Raw genomic sequence first — 18,602 nt, forward strand, 5'->3', positions numbered from 1 at the left:
AGGCCTGGTTTTAATCCTACCTTCTGTTTTGTCATTCTGGGTTCAAGCCTAGCTCGTCAATGCCCGCCACTAAAGACAGGCTTTGGTAGACTTAAGGAGCTGTTTTTCTTTGAGGTTCCACGTGCTCCACAGCCTGTAAAGCGTAGGTCCTGTAAGTCCTGTAGTAGCAACGCTCAAGGCCGACTGCTCCCACTGTGCTGCACACGCCTGCACTCCGTGGGCCAGCACCAAGCACAACTCTCAGCCCCGGCTCACTGCCACTGCGCCGGCGCGGCCAACCCTTTAAGGGTTTTAAGGTCTAGCATACATGTTTTAGTCCTTGATCGCTTCTAAGTTTATTCCTGTCAGTGGTGTGAGGTAGGGCCCATTCCACCCTGCTTGTTCCACCGGCTGTTGAAAGACTGTTTCCAGTTCCTTATCCTGGCATTCCTGCAGTTGTGCCTCTCTGAATGTTCGTGGCCCATTGTCCTTCAAGTATGTGATTCTAGTCATTGTGTTAACATTTTAAGAATTTCTACAGCTATCTTAATAATATTAATCTAGGAGCTAGAGAGATGGCTTAGCACTCATGCTGGGTGGCTTGTAACTGCCTGCGATATCCTCTCTGACCTGTATCTACAGGTATACACACACATAAATGAAAGTAATCTTCCAAACTTTTAAAAAAAAATTAATGTGCAGTTTACCTTTTTTTAGTAGTAAGATCATTCATGTCCCCCTCCTCCATTTGTAAGTCTCATAGCCCAGGTTGGCCTTGAACTCAGTATGTAGCTGAGGGTGACCTTGAATTTCATGACAATCCTGCTTCTAACCTCCCAAGACTTTGAATTATCTTTCTTTACTGTTACTATGGTATATTATTTTACTTTTTTTAAATTTAAATTATCTTTATTGATAAAAGTTCATTAACAGAGTCACTATTCAACTGTTGAGCAGAAAGTTCAATGCAACGAAGCAGCTAATATTCAGTAGTTATTTATGCATTATTTGGAAGGTAACTGGAAAACAGGCTCTGCTTTTCACATGTTAATGGATAAAGGGGTCATCATTGTATAAACCTGGGTTCTAAACTGTTCCACAGACATGCATCTCAGCTGATACTATAATCATGTCGTGTTAGCTAGGGACACAGTCTTTCACAGAGACATCTAATAATATGGATTCAGGAGACCATCAAGTATTAGCTGAGTCTTGCTGCTGCTGCTGCTGCTGCTGCTGCTGCTGCTGCTGCTGCTGCTGCTGCTGCTGCTGCTGCTGCTGCTCATAAGAGCTTGTGGCTGTTTCAGATCCTTACATACCATGGACTTATTTTAGCAGATCAGATATGGAGCACTTGGTTAACAGTCTTCCAATCTCAAGTCCTTTATGGTTTCCATCACAATGAGTGTTTGCAATATAGCATTTCTTGTTGACGCTCGTTCCAGTTTGTTATTGTTGTCTTCCCTAAACTCTAGGCGCTGCTCATACATCTGGTCAGTTTTTTGGTATCTAGTTCTGTAAAATTCAGTATTGTTGAAAAACTTTTGTTATTAAAACAGATTAGCTAGTTATTCTTTCTCAAATTTCCACCGAGTTCTAGGATGGTGAAACACACTTGTCAGTCAGCATTGAAGAGGCTGGGGAGGAGGAATGCCATAGGTCAGTGTAAGCAAGCCTGAGCTGCATAGAGCACGATTGTCTCAGAAGAGAGAGGAGCCGGAACAGGAGGAAACAAACAGGGAAATCAATAGCTGGGTCAATCCACTACTTCATTTGTTGATTTTCTTTTTTCTCTATAAAGCCTGCCTGGCTATCTTGCAGCACACTGTGTGACCCAGGCTAACCTCGAACCTACAGTGCATTGCTCCTATCTGCACTCCCAGGCCCTGCTCATGTTTGCTCTTGGGATTTCCTGACTTGATTGATTGGTAGTTACTGGTTTTGAAGGCTTAGTGCATTTCTCTTTTTCTTTTTCTAAATTCATGCCAAGGAAATACCTGTTTGTGGCAGCTCCTACTATCCTCTCCTATTCTGTGCTTCAGTATTTATGCACCGTTCAGTCCTTCTTGCTTGTTCATTGATGATAACCCCACTAGGCTCTACAGTATACCATTCTAACTCAACATAGTCTGTCTTCACGTGAGAGCACTGGGGAAGGACAGCACAACACCGACAAGTTGGTGCTCTGTCTCTCCTCCACCTTTGTGCTCTTGCTGTGCACTTAGTTCTGCCTGCTCACACCTGTAGCTCACACCCTGAGCTACATTGTGACAATATAGCTGCATGGCTTGTACATGGAGTTTTTAAATTACCTTTTTTCATTTGTTTGTTTTTAAATAGGGTCTTGAACTCCCAGAGATCTACCTGCCTCTGTCATAGGATAAACTAAAATTCCCTTTAAGAGACTTTCAGACAGAGCTATTTCTTCAGAAACAGGCTTAGCAGAAGTGATAGTCGCTGATAGGTGTGTCTTCATGGGCAGACTTCGGGAATGCCTCAGTACATTTGGGCTTTGTTAAACCAGTGGTTCTCAGCCTTCCTGATGCTGTATCCCTTTACTATAGTTCCTCATGTTGTGGTGACCCCCCCCCCCCAACCATACAGATATTTTTGTTGCTACTTTATAACTGTAATTTTGCTACTGTTACAAATCATAATGTAAATATCTGTTTCTCATGGTCTGAGGTGACCCCAGGAAAGGATCATTTGACCCCCGAAAGGGTCATTAACCCACAGGTTGAGAATGGCTGTACTAAATAAAAGTAACATGCATGGGACATTGGTGGTCCACACCCTTATTCCCAGCCCATGGGAGGCAGAAGCAGTCCAAGCTCAGACTTTAAGGGCAGCCAGGGCTATACAGAGAAACCCTTCCTCTAAAAAGACTCCAATAAATAAATTAATGAATTAATTAATTAAATGAAGTCACATTTTCATTCATTTCTCTTTCCCCTCTTGGTTTGTTTTTTGTTATTTTCTTGATAAGCTCTCCTCTTTACTTACTTGCCTCACTTCTGAATGAAAACCAAACATTTCATCGTTTGTTACATGATTCATTAGGTCTGCATTGGTCCCGCCCTGTCATATATACATATTTATTAAAAGATATTTGCTAATAATTAAGATTGTCCAAAAGAAGACCTAACTGTGTCTCTTGTTTTAGGCCACTTAAGCAAGCTGTTGAACTAAGTGAAAGAATTGAGTCTCTCTCTTTTAAGCCCTTTCCTAACAGGAGGTAGGATACTTATCACTAAGAAACGGCCTGGGAAATGCTGGACGCCACACAACAGCTCTGACTTCCATTGTGCTGTCTTCTGTGGGCCTCTGATAGTTGCTTCCTTTTTAGAGGGGTGGGTGTGTGTGCGTGCGCACGCGCGCACGCCTCTAGTGTCAGTATAGGCCAGAAGAGGTCATTGATTCCCTAGAGTTGGAGTTATAGGTGATGGTGAGCCAGGATTTCAGTGTGGCTCCTCTGCAAGTGCTCTTGCCACTGAGCGACTCTCTGGCCCAATTGTTTGGTGATTTTGTTTGTTTGTTTTCGATAACAGAGTCTACAAGCAGTGTCAAGTCCATTTCCGGTTCCTCTTGTTACTTAGTGTGGCAGTGCTGAGCCGGCTTTCCTGGATAACCCCATGAGCATTTCTCCTGTTGGCTTCCTTTGTTTGCCTGTGTCCGTGTGCAGTTCTTTGTGCACTCGTTCAGGCGTGTACTGTTTGCCGTTTGTCCCTTTTAGTCAAGGAAGAGAGTTCTTAAAGCCACTTTGTTGGTAGGTTTACTGGCTGCCTGTGCCAAACAGCATTTCTCTACAGATGTCACACGGTATAGTGTGCTGCTTCAGTGCCTTCTGGTTTTGTGTTTGGGGATTTTGGATGCCTGGGAGACATGTGGCATGCTCACAAGTAAATAGAACAGTGACCAAGCACAACTATGCCTTCCTGATTTAATTAGCATTCTGTTGTCACTGAGGTTTGGATAAAATAATGTTCATTTCTAGTTTTACATAAAAGAGGTTCACTTACCTGTGGTTCCCTGAGCTCAGACTCTCCTGTCAGCAAGCTGAGTACATCCACTCCAGGATCTCGGGTCCCAGCAGTCTGGCCAGCACATTCTGGGTCTCAGTTGGAGGAAGACAGGCACAGCACCAGAGGCCCTGAACGGTGGAGCATCTCAGGGCACTCCTGCATCTTCATTTGCTTTGACAGAGTCATCGTGGGGGTTTTGTTTCATTGAAAATGAGTCTTTTTTTCTTCTTCAGCCTAATCAAGTGTGGGAAGTTTATATGTTGTTCCACAAAGAATTTAGATGGACCGTTGAGGACTAAGCGCTTTGCTAATTTCCTCTTTCAAAAAAAAAAAAAAAAAATTTTTTTTTTTTTTGAGACCAGGTTTCTCTGTGTAACCCTGGCTGTCCTGTAACTCACATAGAGCAGGCTGGCCTGGAACTCAGAGATCTGCCTGACTCTGCCCCCTGAGTACCAGAATTAAAGGCATGTGCCACCACTGCTTGGCGTCAAATAAATTTTTGGTAGAAAATTATTAATAATCTGTCAAATCTGAAAAGAGTTCTAAAAATTCACATCCCACAACTACAACTGCAACTATATATTTCAGTTACAGTAACTCTGCACTGAGGACAAAGAACTTGAGAAGCTTTTCCTAAGTGATAAGAACTTCATCTGTGATCGCCACCATGAGCTAGGTAGTGAAACAGTGGTTCCCTAAGTACAGTAGTCAGGTTTAGTGAGAGGTTCCTTGGAAATTGGGGTGTACCTTTGTTCACAGAGTAACCAAGATACAGGCTGGAAACAGCAGGTGTATTGTGGAATCCTCCATAGCTGCTGTGTAAGCATTCAATCTTGGGCAGCGCCTTTGCTGTATGTGTGACTGATCATTCGTGCTTTAAAGTTCCTGTAGAACATCTTTTTTTCAGGCTTGAAAAAGAGAATCAGAACTTCCCCATCTAAAACCAGGGAGGCAAGAAGGGGGAATGCCAGTTGTACCAATAGGAACAGCATCTATTTAGAAATGGTTATAATTATTTCAGGGAATTGTAGGTAGGTAGGAGAAAGTTAACAAGGTTGTTTGTTTGAATTTTACATCATTGAAAACCCAGATTTCATTTAAAATCAATTCTTCAACAAAATGTGTGGTGAGTTTTGGTTGGGGTCCCAGACTATATGCCGCCCCAAAGTGTTTTCATGTGTTGAGCAGGAAACTGGCTTGAGGATGAACATGTTTGCCCCAGTAATGTCTGAGCAAACACTTTGTATCTTTCAGTTCTTCGATGCCCCACTCAGCAGCCAAAACCCCCCATGCAGTGTTAGCCCCCGTGGCTGCCAGCCAAGCCAAGCAGGTAAGTTACTGATGTGTTCTTTTGCAGTATGTCTTTGTAACTGAAGATCATTTTATGGTTTGACTTCATTTAAATGAATGTAATTCTTAGAAAGGGCTGTTGCTTCTTTTCCATAATTTATGCCAGTCTTGACATGGTTAACCAGTTGAGGTCACTGACTTTCTGCACTAGTCCTCTTAGGCCATATGCTAACAGAATGCTTTTGGATGAAATGTTTTAGTTTGCCATTTATTTTGGTTTTCTTACCATTAACTTAGTCCATGCAACTGACTTGTCCAGGAGGTGTTTAGATACGTCCCTTTTGAGGCAGCCGAGGTCAAGTGAGGCCCGTGGGTGCATCCAGTCAGTTATTGATAGAAACAGCTGGGACCCAAGGCTGAATGATCGGCCCTTTGCTTCTCCCACTGCACTGTGGAAATCGGTGTTGGGTATGGATCGTCTTTCTCCTGCAGCTCTGCCTTTCAGACTGCATGCGTCCAGTGATGTTGTGTCTAGCTCTGACTTTTGGCTGATTGTAAGCAGTTAAATAGCGAAAAAGAAAATAATAAAGAAAGTGGGGAGGGGAGTGTGAGTTAGGAGGAGGCTAGAAGGGGAACCAAGCTGTCTCTGGAGCCTTCCCAGCAGTCCTGGTTTCTCTCAGTTCTCTCTTGGATTTCACTTGAATCCATAGTTTGAGACAGCATCCTGAGCCTTAGTCTGCCTCTGTTCTCCATAGAGGACGGATAGTAAGTCACACACGCAGCATGGCAGGTGAGGCAGAGGCGCCGGCAGCAGGTGGAAAGCCCAGTGGTTCTGCTCACAGCTGTAAGGTCACTAATTGCTGGGACTGGGTTCTTCATCAGCCCATCCTGTCTTCTACCAAGTATTCAAGTGCCATTCTGAGAAGTCAGCCAGTCACACAGAAGCCTCCAGTGTGATGTGACTACATTTCGTTATTTTTCTTTTCCTCTTTTTCCTGGGTAATTAAACTGAACTCAAGTATTTGTGTTTTTACATTTCTGTTTCACACATTCAGTTATTCCAAGGATAATTAGCAGTTTAACATGAACATTTTTTTATGTGTTCTGTACAGGGGTCTCTGATGAATTCCTTCAAGCCATCAGGACCCACAGCAGCATCCTGTCAGCTGTCCTCTGGGGATAAAGCTGTAGGTGAGTCTGCATGTCTGTTTCATGAGAATGAAGACAAAAAGTGCTCCTGAGAGCTCCTTGTGTAGATCCCGGAGCCAATAGGCAGGAAGGCAGATACCGTATTCCAAAGGCCTCCGCTGTGAGGAATTGTAAGGACATCGATAAGCCCTTTGGCACTTGTGAAAACTTAGAGTTTAGACTTCAGCCTCAGCATGAGAAAACTTTTGATGGTCTTTTTCTAAGAGAAGCAATAGCAATGTCTTTGTGCCTCGCTGCATGAGCAGTGTTAGAGAGAAGCATGTTAGACAGTTGTGCACTGTTCCCTCTTCTCAAAGGGAAAGAACTCTCATACCTCTTGACGCCCTTGCAGGTGAATTACTTTCTTTCTTTTCCCTTTGTTTCCCTTCTCCTTTCCTCTCTCCTTCCCTTTCCTTTCCTCCCCCTCTCTCTCTTCCTTTCTATATGAGATCCTGAGGGGCATGTTTCATGTAGATCAGGCATGATATATCAAATTTGATAAGTAGCTACAGATGGTAATCTTGCCTCTGCCTTCCCAGTATGAGGATTCTGTGCATGTGCCACATGCATGGTTTTATACAGCGCAGGACTGTCTGTCTGTGTGCTTGGGAAATAACTGCTTCAACTGAGCTACAGTTCCAGCCCCTTCACAGTAACTATTCAAAGATCACTAAAATAGATAAAATACAATATTCTTGGTGTAGTGTAAGATCCTGTTAGGTAAGCTGATAATACAAGGTTTTATAGCTTCACAGACTTGACAACTAACTGAAGCATAAATATTTTTGATTAGGTTAGTTTTTACAGTAGCTGGGAGTATTTTGACCACAGTGTAAATTGCCAAGGTTTTTGCTGCTCCAGGGGGTGACCTGCCTGAACTGGCAAGGGAATGAGAAAAACCGGGGTCGGGTGGGCCAGCCACAGCAGCATCCTGGGAGCTCAGCATGTTGATTATATAGACTTGAGTGGAGAGGCAGGGCTAGTACATACTGCTAAACAAGGAGGCAGGCTTAGCTAAGCTGGGTAGGAGCAGCCTCTGCAGGGAGCCGTCTCCAGACTGGAAGTAGGGCGTAGGGAAAAGCTACAGTGGGTGTTCTCTGCACAAACTATACTCACACTTAGATCAGGAGGAAAAGCTTTGTCCTTCCCTTGCAGCTGAGGCATTGGTCTTTGTCATGGTTAGGACCCTGTCAAGCATTACACATTCACTAAGGACTCTGTTGGTTCCCCTTACCTAACCACTGGAAGCCTCTATCCGCGAGCATCTCCCTCTGTGTCTGCTGCTGGTCTCCTGTAGCCACTTGGTGGATCACCCAGAGCTTCCATTGAACAGCCTGTGCTGACTTAATTCTGCACACCACAACTCTTGTGTCTAACTTCTATTTTCATTCACAGCTGACAGCAGACTCAGACTGAACGGCACGCAGCAGCTGTCCACTTTTCATAATGGCCACTTAGACACTTCTTTTCTCCGTCATACAGAACCTAAGTGAAACTCAAAGTGTTCTCGTGTTTCCAAGCACTCACATGTGCATCTGTGCACACATACTCATGTGCACACACACACACACACACACACACACACACTATAGGCTAAGGCAAGTTTAGTGGGTTCAGCAAAGACCTGAGTCATTTAGGTTAATATTTTTGAAAAAGTTTCAAAGGCATGATCTTACTTCTCTGAAGGACTTTGTTGCCAAGCCCTGATTCCACTTACAGTTAAGATGGAGGAGTCCTAAGGCCTTTGCAGCAGCCCTGTCTATCTCGGGCAGCAGTCTGGCCTGCGTCTCTCAGCCCCTCATTGTTCACTGCTGTCATCCCTTGCAAGTAATCACGGCTTAAGAGAGCTTTTCTCTTTTAGGCTGGAAACATCCCTGAAAACCCAGCATGCATTTGCAGAAACCTTTTCTTTTTTATTTGAGATAAAGTCTCAAATGGTAACTCAGGTTAGCCTTGCCCTTGAGCTTATTTCAATCCTCTTGCTTCAACTTCCCAAGTAGTAGGGATATATAGGTATGGCGACTCATGCATGTGTTCGTGCATGCGCTCTCTCTCTCTCTCTCTCTCTCTCTCTCTCTCTCTCTCTCTCTTTCTTGTTCTTTCTCTCTCTCCCCCTTCTTTCTTCCCCCTCCCTCCCTTCCTCTCTCATTGTATGTGTATTTCTGAAACCTGTAGACTAGCTCTCCTACTCATTAGTAATAGGAACACTTTCTTGTAGCCTGGTGGTGGCAGCATACACCTTTATTCCCAGCAAAACCAAGCAGGTCTCTATGAGTTCAAGTCTGGCCTGTTCTACATAGTGAGTTCAAGTCCAGCCTGGTCTACATAGTGAGTTCCAGGTCAGCCAGAGTTACACAAAGAACCCCTGTCGGGGGGGTGGGGGGGAATCCTTGTTTTACTGATCATAACATGGTTATATGCAAAAATGTCAATGTAAATATAACATGTAAAAGGTGAAAGCTGTCCTGGGAATATGTTTTAAAGGTGCCCTTGAGAATTTTATGATCCTGGGCAGTGGTGGTGCAACGCATATCTTTGATCCCAACTCTCCAGAAGCAGAGGGCAGGGGTTTTTTGTTAATTTGAGGTCTAGAGTGAGTTCCAGGATAGCCAAAGGTACACGAAGAAACCTCGTCTTGAAAAACAAAATAATTTTATCTCTTGAGGTCTTTTGTTTGTTGTTTTTTTAGACTTGTTACATTATGTAGTAGTAGGAGACGAGCATACCATAGTGCTCCTGTGGATGTCAGGTGACTTCCTGACATCACCATGTGGGACCCAGGGATCTCAGTCTTGACAGCAAGTACCTTTCCCTGCTGGGCCATCTATCTCCCTTGTCCACTGCATTGTTTGAAACACCAGCAGGCATTTCCTGTGTGCTCTTGGGACCTGTTTTCCCTGCTCTTCTTCCAGCCCCGTTACAGCTGCACATTCTATTCCCCTTTCTGCCAGATTCACTGTACTCATCTACGTAAGGCTGACCTGGGATAGATAGCGGCTGAGCATCACTCTGCTGACAGTTGAGGCTCTTCTTCTGTGTTAGTCACGGACCAGCCTGCACTGAGCATCTTTCTACAGTCCACATTGCATTTCAGTACTGAATGAAGTTTAACACGGGGCTGATAGCCAGTGTCTGCTTAGTATCTGCTTCTATCATGTGTAGCAAGAGTCCATTACCTCTGTAAGTTAGGAAGGAAGGAAAGAGAGAAAGAAAACTGGTATTTGTTGAATTTCAAAAAAATAAAAAAGTAAACCTGTGGAAAAGGCAGAAATGTATAGATAATGTTGAGGACATTGCTTAGAAATGCTCTCTGTGTCAGCTTGCTTATCTTGGGGTTTTCTCCCTATATATATGAAAAGCATTTTCCAGTCAGTTGGTGTAGAGGATTGTATCTTCAGCTCTGAAGTTAGGCTGCATGGAGGTTGTTTTGCTGTCTTTTTTGGGAAGGAGAGTGTATCATGCCTTGACAGAACCAAAGAGCAAGACTAAGAGATCTTGAGCACAAGGAGGTGACACACCAGCTTCCCTTGGCTTGAGGCTTGTCACAGGATACACTGGAGGTTCCAAAACCCAGGGCTGTGGCTCTGAGCAGCAGCACACAGTCTAAGGTATAGGGAATTACAGACCAGAACGGCACTCCTAACTGACTTTTGGAATGTCCTTATTTTGTCCTTTTCAGGTCCAGGGACAGCCAAGACAGAGTCAGCTGTGACCTCAACTCCATCTGCTTCGGGCCAGCTCAACAAGCCTTTCTCGTTCGCCTCCCCAGGGTCAGTGGGTGAACTTGTTTTGTGCTAAGTCACTATCAGCCAGATCCACTAAAGCCCTGAGCTCTCACATCTGTGCCAGTACATCTGCAGACAGTGGCAGTAGTTGACAGTTGAATGTTATAACTGCTTTTTCTTTGTGGTTCAGGGTTATTATCATATCTGCTGTTTTTGAGCTTAAGCCTCCTTTCATCTGGCAGAGAATGTTTGTTCCCTTCTGTAGGTCATCGGGTGTAGCACACCAGTGTTTTCATTCTGACACTGTTTAGTGATTAGTCAGCCTGACTCGAGAATGATCGGATTACACTGGATTGGGTCTCTTGACCTGTACAGAAAATGTAGTGAGAGACAGTAACCATTCTAAAATTTTGATTTGTAAAGAGATGATGAAAACTCCTACCTCTACTTCCTAAGTGCTGGGATTGTAGTATAACCCACCAGTAATGGGGATCTATCTGTTCACAAGAAACAGTGACAACCATGGGTGTGGATTTGAGAATCAGGTTGATGAAATTAAAAGACTTTTAAACCTCATCCATTATTAAGGACTGAGAGTACCCCTTTTTTTGGGGGGGGGGGGGCGTAAAAGCTAGGCAAGTTGCTGAAGCTAGCCCTTCCTAGCTTGACAGAGTAGAATCAGTGTGACTGCCACCCACGCTGCTGGCACACTTGTTGCCCCTGAAAGGCCATGTGATGTCTGTGTTAGAGAACCCCTGGTGCTTTCACTGTCTGCCTCTGTGTTTGGGCTGCACTGACTGCACCCCAGCTCTTCTGAGTGATGTGTTTCTGCACATTGTTCAGCATCAAGTGAGAAGAGGCACGGAGTTAACTAGTAAGTCATTGCCGCTATACCTCCCAGGGATGACTGAAGCAAATTTTAAAGAGTGGGTCAAAGCCAAGGGTTACCGTATCCTTTACAAATACAATAATTAATCTTCATGTCTCTAAAATGATAGTGCTCTTCCAATTTGTAAAGAAAGCTGGAAAGATTTGGGTCAGAGAACCAGTGGCCGAACTATTTGATAAAATTTCTTGGCCAAGGTTAAGGCCAGCCAATAAAGAAAAATATTTTTGCTTTTTAGTGTGATTAAAAAAAAAGAAAGAAAAAGAAAGAAATGTGTAGGACTGGAGTGCTCAGTGGTTAAGAGCACTGACTGCTTTTCCAGAGGTCCTGAGTTCAATTCCCAGCAACCACATGGTGGCTCACAACCATCTGTAATGGGATCTGATGACCTCTTCTTGTGTGTCTAAAGAGAGCAATGGTGAATACATAAAATAAATAAATCTTTTTTTAAAAACGTGTAGCATATCCTTAGGAGGTCTTTGTCCACTTGAGGATGGCAATAATAGATGACAAAACCTGAATTGTAAATGTATCTTTTATTCTCCTATAGTAACTGTTGGGTCTGAGGCTCTACCTCCACCTGCTAACCTAGGCCTAGTCCTGGAAGCTTCTTGCCTTCATACAATGGAATCTAGGCCTAGAACGTTTTCAGCCTCTGTGGCTTGCAGCTGAATGAGTTCAACCTGTCTTCCTGTTTCTGAACACTTTCTGGCTGGTTTAACTCAGCTCCTCTGGTTCTAACTCCTCTCCCGGTTCACTGATTCAATCTGGCTTTTATCTAGGCCTCTGAATTGTTTGGCTTGGCATCAAACTAACTCTAGCAATCTGTTCTAATCTTCTGGCTCCTTCTCATTCTCTGGCTTGTTCTGTCTTTACCTGTGTCTAGCTTGTTCTCTCTTCAACCTGTCTCTGTAAAACTCTCCCGATAACACTGCCTCCTTCTTCCTCTCTGCTGCTCTACTCTCCTTCTCAACTCTACTGTATTCCTGAACTGTACTCTCTTCTTCCTGTACTGTCTATGTCTCCCTCAAGTAGCTTCCCTTCCCTCTCTCTTCTCTAAAGAGTTGGGCATATCCTATTCTGATACCACTTTCAAACCTGGCTGTTTCCTTCTGCAAACTAACTTTACCTTCATTGTTTGGGATTAAAGGTGAGTACTAAAAGTCTGTATTCCAGCCAGAGGGGTGTATGCTAAGGGTTCAACCACACCCTAACTGGAAACAGGTTCAGATTTCCTGTAACACTAAATCCTGGCGTTATTTACTGTATTGGATAGGCTTGGTGCTCCGTGCGCTTGAGTTATTCAGTGGGAAATCTGTATCCTTGTTGCTGTTTGCAGTTTGCTGCTTTGTACTGATGCTGCATTCTCTGCACTGTAGCTCTCCTGACATGCTCCTGGACTTGGGGCAGGTGCCCAGAGATTCTCCCTATTCTTTCTGCTCCCTTGCCAGCCTTTCCTTCCACTCACTAGGCAAGTGTCTGCTCCAGTGTTGTCTACACATGCTTAGTGTGTGATTACTGCTGCACTTTACTTTTTTAAAGATACGTCTTGAGCTGGGCAGTGGTGGTGCACGCCTTTAATCCCAGCACTTGGGAGACAGAGGCAGGCGGATTTCTGAGTTCGAGGCCAGCCTGGTCTACAGAGTGAGTTCCAGGACAGCCAGAGCTACACAGAGAAACCCTGTCTCAAAAAACCTTAGACAGAGACAGAGACAGAAACAGACTTCCCAGGCCTCCTGTGAAACCCAGCCATCCAGCCAAAGCCTTCCTGCCTCTTCTCTAAAGCGTGCACCCTGCTTGGAGGTGTTGGGCACCTCTGAGATGCATATTTTAACTGTGCTCTTGCTGATCACTAGATGTAAATTCTCCAAGGGCATATTGTATGGATGAATTATAAGGAAGAGTATTTAAAAGCTGATGCTGTGTTGAGTTTGCTCTGTTTTAACTTCTCTTTTTCCACTCCTCAGGACCTTTACTTTTGGGACAGTCATACCAACCCCATCTTCTAGTTTCACTGCTGCACCAGGTACTGTCCCCGTGTTACATAGTGTTCTTTGTGTCTCCCTCATGGGAGAAACACTGTATGTGAATGTATACTGACGTCATGGCTTTGTGGGAGAGACGCTGTATGTGAATGTATACTGACATCGTGGCTTTGTGGGAGAGACGCTGTATGTGAATGTATACTGACATCGTGGCTTTGTGGGAGAGACGCTGTATGTGAATGTATACTGACATCGTGGCTTTGTGGGAGAGACGCTGTATGTGAATGTATACTGACATCGTGGCTTTGTGGGAGAGACGCTGTATGTGAATGTATACTGACATCGTGGCTTTGTGGGAGAGACGCTGTATGTGAATGTATACTGACATCGTGGCTTTGTGGGAGAGACGCTGTATGTGAATGTATACTGACGTTGCTGCTTTGTGGCTCATTTTCAGTTGGTGCAATCAGGTTGGTAGTGATGATGTACAGCAGAGACATGTTGAAGGGCTGAGAGTAGCTCAGTGGCAGGACGCCTTCCCAGCACACAGGACACCCTGGCTTGAATTCATAACAGCAGGGCAGCAGCAGAATGTTTAATCCAGAACTTGATGTGGGGTTGCTGACGAGGCTCAGCACCTGGGCCAGGCCAAGCATCTCAGTGTCATTCCTGGGACCCACATGGAAGAAGGAGAAAACTGACCTCCGAAAGCCACCCTCTGCCTGCCACATTCTCTGTGACATGCAAACATGCACACAAAATATTTTAATGCAATAATTTTTTTAAAGAACCTATTGTGAAGGAGATCTGTTTACATAACTATAAAGAAGGAAAAGACTTGCTTCTCAAAGTCTCATTGTTGTAATAATTAACATGCAAACTTGGTCCCAAGAAGAGGTGGGCATAGTACCATGGAAGTAAGAGATCAAACCTGGTCCTAAACACTGGTCCACATACCTGTGCTAGGAATCTAGACCCACCCAAAAGAGAACATTCTTGTCAAGTTCCTCCAAGCTCTCTCTAAGTAATTAAGTATATTTTTTATTTTATTTAAAAGGAAGCCTTTCTTGTGACATGTTTTATTAGGAAACTGAGATATGGACTGTAGGATGGAGTCTCAAGTCACTGCTGTTCTGTTGTGCAGAGATTTGTCTTTAGCTAGTTCTCATGTAACCTCATGTCTTCTGTCACCTTTGCTGGGTCTGCTGACACAGGCTTAGCATCTCAGCTACTTAGAAGGGTAGGAAGCTCTCAGACTTAAAGCCTGTCTAGGCTGCAGAGTTGGTTATGGCCAGCCAGGGCAGCTTAGCACTGGACTTCCTCTAAATAAAAAGTAGACGAAGGACTGGAAGATGGAGTGCAGCTCTGGGACACTTGCCAAGTGTAGACACGACCCTGTCCAGGGGCCAGGGAGTCGTGCTGGTGCCTCACAGTTCTCTCCATGCCTTTGCCACGCTTCATAGTCTGTCTGCCCTTCTTAGTGTATTTTTGAACTATGTATGTGATAAATAAAACATCAGTCACCTTTAGTTTTTTTTAATCAACAAACCTTTTCTGTATCTGTGCTGGGAATAGAACCTAATGCTTTGTATTTAACAAATCTTTTCTCAAAATTTTATTATGAGACATGGTGTCATCGTTACTTAGTCTGGTTTCAAACTCCTTGGCACAAGTGATCTTGTCTTAGCCATCTCTAAGTACCTGGGACTATAGTTGTGGGCCACCATGCCCAGCTGACAGATTGTCTGGTACTTTCTGTGTACACTCAACTACTAGAGTTTCCTAGTCATAAGGAGCCTCTCCTAATAGTCATATGGGGAACGGGGTACTGAATGCAGAGCAGACACTCTAATTCTGGTCTAGATCTCTCTCTCTCTCTCTCTCTCTCTCTCTCTCTCTCTCTCTCTCTCCCCCTCCCTGTGTGTGTGTGTGTGTGTGTGTATACACGTGTATGCATGCACCAGCACACATACGTACTCGTATGTATAAGTCCAAGCATGCATATATATAGGTCAGAGGATGACCTGGGGCTTAGTCCTGCCTTCCACCTTGTTTAGAATCAGTCAGGTCTCTTGTTTGCCATTACATACATCCAGTTAGCTGACCCACTTTCCAAGAATTATCCTGTCTCCACTTTGTCTCTTGTTTTAGATGCAGTGTATTCACATTATTGTGTCTGGTTTTATGTGGGTATTAGAGTTTGGGTTTTTACTTTGTTTTTCGGTTGGTTTTGTTTTTGTTTTTCTAGGCAGGGTTTCTCTGTGTAGCCCTCCCTCCCGGTCTATCCTTCAACTCATTTTGTAAATTAGCCTGGTCTCAAATGGTATTGTAGTTCTTACATGGATCCTCACATTTGTAAGGTAATCTTTGCCCACCAAGCTACCTCCCAGTCCTGCTTACTCATTTGCTTGTGTAAAAATCAACTAAGGAATATGAAAGCTTGGAGAAGAACAAAACCATTGTCCAGATTATAAGGAAATAAAAGTCAGGATAAGAAGCAGTAGTAATCCTACATCAGCTCTGAATCAGTGCAATAATGGATAACAACCCATAAGCCATAAACGACATCACCAGTAATACAATGCCATACTCAGCAGGAAAATTACCATCTGTGGGTTGACACTCTGTCCTTAAACAGTGAAGAGCTTCCAGTCTGGGTTCAGTTGGGCTGTGAGGATTACCCATAGATTAGCTGATGCCCAGAGTGGGAGGGAAGCCATTACCCAGGGTACTGTGTTGAGCATAGTCAAGAAAGGCATAGGTAGGAACTGTTGTACTTCTCTTTGGGGACAATGTGTTTATTTCATGAATCCTAGATGACCCGTGTTTGTTGTGATGTAGTGATCATAAACAGAATCTTCATTCCTTCCCACTTGAGAGCTGCCTCTGGCAGTGCTAAGGCTGCTGTGCAGAGCGAGCGGTCATTCCGCCCTTTTGAGAGAACCATAAGTCTCTTCCCTGACTGAAGAGAAAGATTGCCTTAGAAGGGCAATCAGGGGAAATGTGATGAATTCTAGTTTGCTAATCCAACTCTTCCTGGTTTCTTTTTCTTGCTAGGGGCAGCACCCCCCACTAAAGAGTCAAACCAGCTTGAGGCATTCTCCTTTGGTGGGGGAGGTAAACCTTTTTGTGAAACCATTCCTGGAAACTCCCCTGCCACAGGAGCCACATCAGCACCCAGCACTTCTGTAGCAACTGCCTCTCTGGAAGACTCTGCTCCGTCCAGCAGCAAACCTGCAGCTCCTTCTGAAACTACTATGTCCACTGCCTCTAGCAAGTTGGAAACTCCGCCATCCAAGTTAGGAGAGCTTCTGTTCCCAAGTTCTCTAGCTGGAGAGACCCTAGGGAGCTTCTCGGGACTGCGTGTTGGCCAAGCTGAGGATTCTACAAAGCCAGTTAGTAAGGCCTCCTCCACAAATCTAGCCGGAGCCCAGCCAGCCAAGCCCTCGGGGTTTAGCTTTCCTAGTGCTTCAGTGTTAGGAAAGCCAATGGAGCCGCCTGTGGCATCCTCTGTTAGCCCTGCCCCAGCAGCACCAGCCTCAGCTCTGAATGCAAGCACTAGCAGTTCCTCGGCAACTGTCTTTGGCAGTGCACCCCTTACCGGTGCTGGACCTTCCGGGCTCGTTGGCTTTGGTGGGACCTCTTTGGCTAGTAGCAAAGCTAGTTTCTCATTTGGAAACCAACAGACTAGTAGTACAGCTTTACCCACTACCCCAGCGTCAACCTCGGTTGCCCCTTCCCTTCCGACATCTTTCCCTACTTTGTCGTTTGGTGGCCTCTTGAGTTCAACATCAGCTTCTTCCCTGCCCGTGTCCTCTGGTAAGAGCACAGAGGAGGCCACACCACCAGCTGTACCTGACAAGTCAGACCACAGTGAAGTTTCAGCATCAGCCCCCTTACTCCCAGTACAGCAACAGTCACCCCAGCTTCCCCAGGCATCTCTGCAAACTGCTGACCCTGTCAAAAAAGAACCTGTTCCTGTGCAGACCACAGACAGCAGCCCAAGCAGACCAGCCTCTTCTGCCAGCCTTACAGCATCCACAGAGTCCACTCCAGTAGCCCCGGGGGGCCCTGACAGCAAGACAGAGGCAGTGTCTCCTGCTTCCACCTTTGCAGGGCCTGGGCAGGCTGCTGTGGCAGCAGCTGTTCTCCCAGGAGCAGGCTCGGCAGCCAGCGAAGCATTGGGTACCCCTGGCACCTCCAGCACTGTCTCCAGCAGTACCCCAACTTCTGCCACAGAGACAGCTGTATTTGGGACTGTCACTTCTGGCTCCTCAGTCTTTACACAGCCACCTGCTGCCAGTTCTAGCTCAGCGTTCAACCAGCTCTCCAGTAACACAGCCACTGCGCCCTCTGCCACCCCTGTATTTGGGCAAGTGGCAGCCAGCACAGCCACTGCCACACCACAGGCCAGCAGTTCAGGATTTGGCAGCCCTGCATTTGGTGCTTCAGCTCCTGGAGTGTTTGGACAGACAGCATTTGGACAGTCCCCGGCCTTTGGGCAAGCAACAAGCAGCCCTGCTAGTGGTTTCTCCTTCAGCCAGCCTGGGTTCAGCTCCGTGCCTGCTTTCGGCCAGTCTGTCTCCTCTACTCCCACATCCACCAGTGCAAATGTCTTCGGAGCCACCTCGAGTACCAGCAGCCCTGGTTCCTTCTCATTTGGACAGGCTTCTAGCAATACAGGAGGGTCGCTGTTTGGCCAAAACAACCCTCCTGCTTTTGGTCAGAGCCCTGGCTTTGGGCAGGGAGGCTCTGTGTTTGGTGGCACCTCGGCCACTACCTCTACAGCAGCACCTTCAGGGTTTAGCTTTTGTCAAGCCTCAGGTAAGAATTTGCAGAACATTTTGACTTCGTTCTCTTCTGTGCTATTTTAAGACATTTATAATGAGCCTCCACTGTTCTTATCATTAAAAGAGAGGAGCTGGGTGTTGTGGTACATTCCTATAATCCTCGCTTAGAGGGCAGAGGCAGGAGGATCAGGAGTTCAAGGCTCTTGGGTACATAATACATTCAAAGCCATCCCAGGCTATATAACTAATATTTAAGATGAAGGAGGGCGCTTAGTACCCACATGGCAGGACCTGCTTTGTCCTGATTGGCTGCACCCTGTGTCTCAGTATTTCTCTGATTCTCTTCCTCAGCAAGCTTTCTTCTTTGCTGACCACATGACTACCAATTTCACAGATTAAAAAAGTACACCTTTTTGTTTAAGGCCACAGCAAGTAATTTAACTCTTAATTGCATTTTTTTTTTTTTTTTTTTTTTTTTTTTTTTAAATTTGGAAGGCATGTTAGAGGCCCTAAAACTGTCAGACTCAGGCAGCCTGACCTCATAGTAGATGGTGCAGGTGATGGAGAAGGGAGGATCCAGGTCTCCCATTTAGTTAGTTGCTCTGTGGATAATAAAAAATAATTTTTATTTCTTTTGATGCCATCTTTCTTGTGGGAAGCAGGAATATTGCTACTTTAAATAGCAATGACACATACACAAAATGCACACATTGTACTATTTTTGAAGAGAAAACTGG

At 45.0% G+C, this 18,602-nt stretch overlaps 1 protein-coding gene across 3 annotated transcripts in view; it reads left to right on the forward strand.

Moving 5' to 3' along the window:
- The window catches only part of Nup214 (nucleoporin 214), a 90,110-nt gene that overhangs the window by 51,138 nt on the left and 20,370 nt on the right, over window positions 1–18,602 (forward strand). For all 3 annotated transcript variants that reach the window (XM_076928481.1, XM_034494937.2, XM_034494938.2), the window contains exons 25-29: window positions 5,256–5,331; window positions 6,404–6,482; window positions 10,159–10,249; window positions 13,058–13,116; window positions 16,133–17,899. In XM_076928481.1, coding sequence (XP_076784596.1) covers window positions 5,256–5,331; window positions 6,404–6,482; window positions 10,159–10,249; window positions 13,058–13,116; window positions 16,133–17,899 — 2,072 coding nt within the window. The remainder of the gene's footprint in view (window positions 1–5,255; window positions 5,332–6,403; window positions 6,483–10,158; window positions 10,250–13,057; window positions 13,117–16,132; window positions 17,900–18,602) is intronic.

The sequence above is a fragment of the Arvicanthis niloticus genome, chromosome 2, assembly GCF_011762505.2.
Source record: "Arvicanthis niloticus isolate mArvNil1 chromosome 2, mArvNil1.pat.X, whole genome shotgun sequence".
NCBI classification, from domain to species: Eukaryota; Metazoa; Chordata; class Mammalia; order Rodentia; family Muridae; genus Arvicanthis; species Arvicanthis niloticus.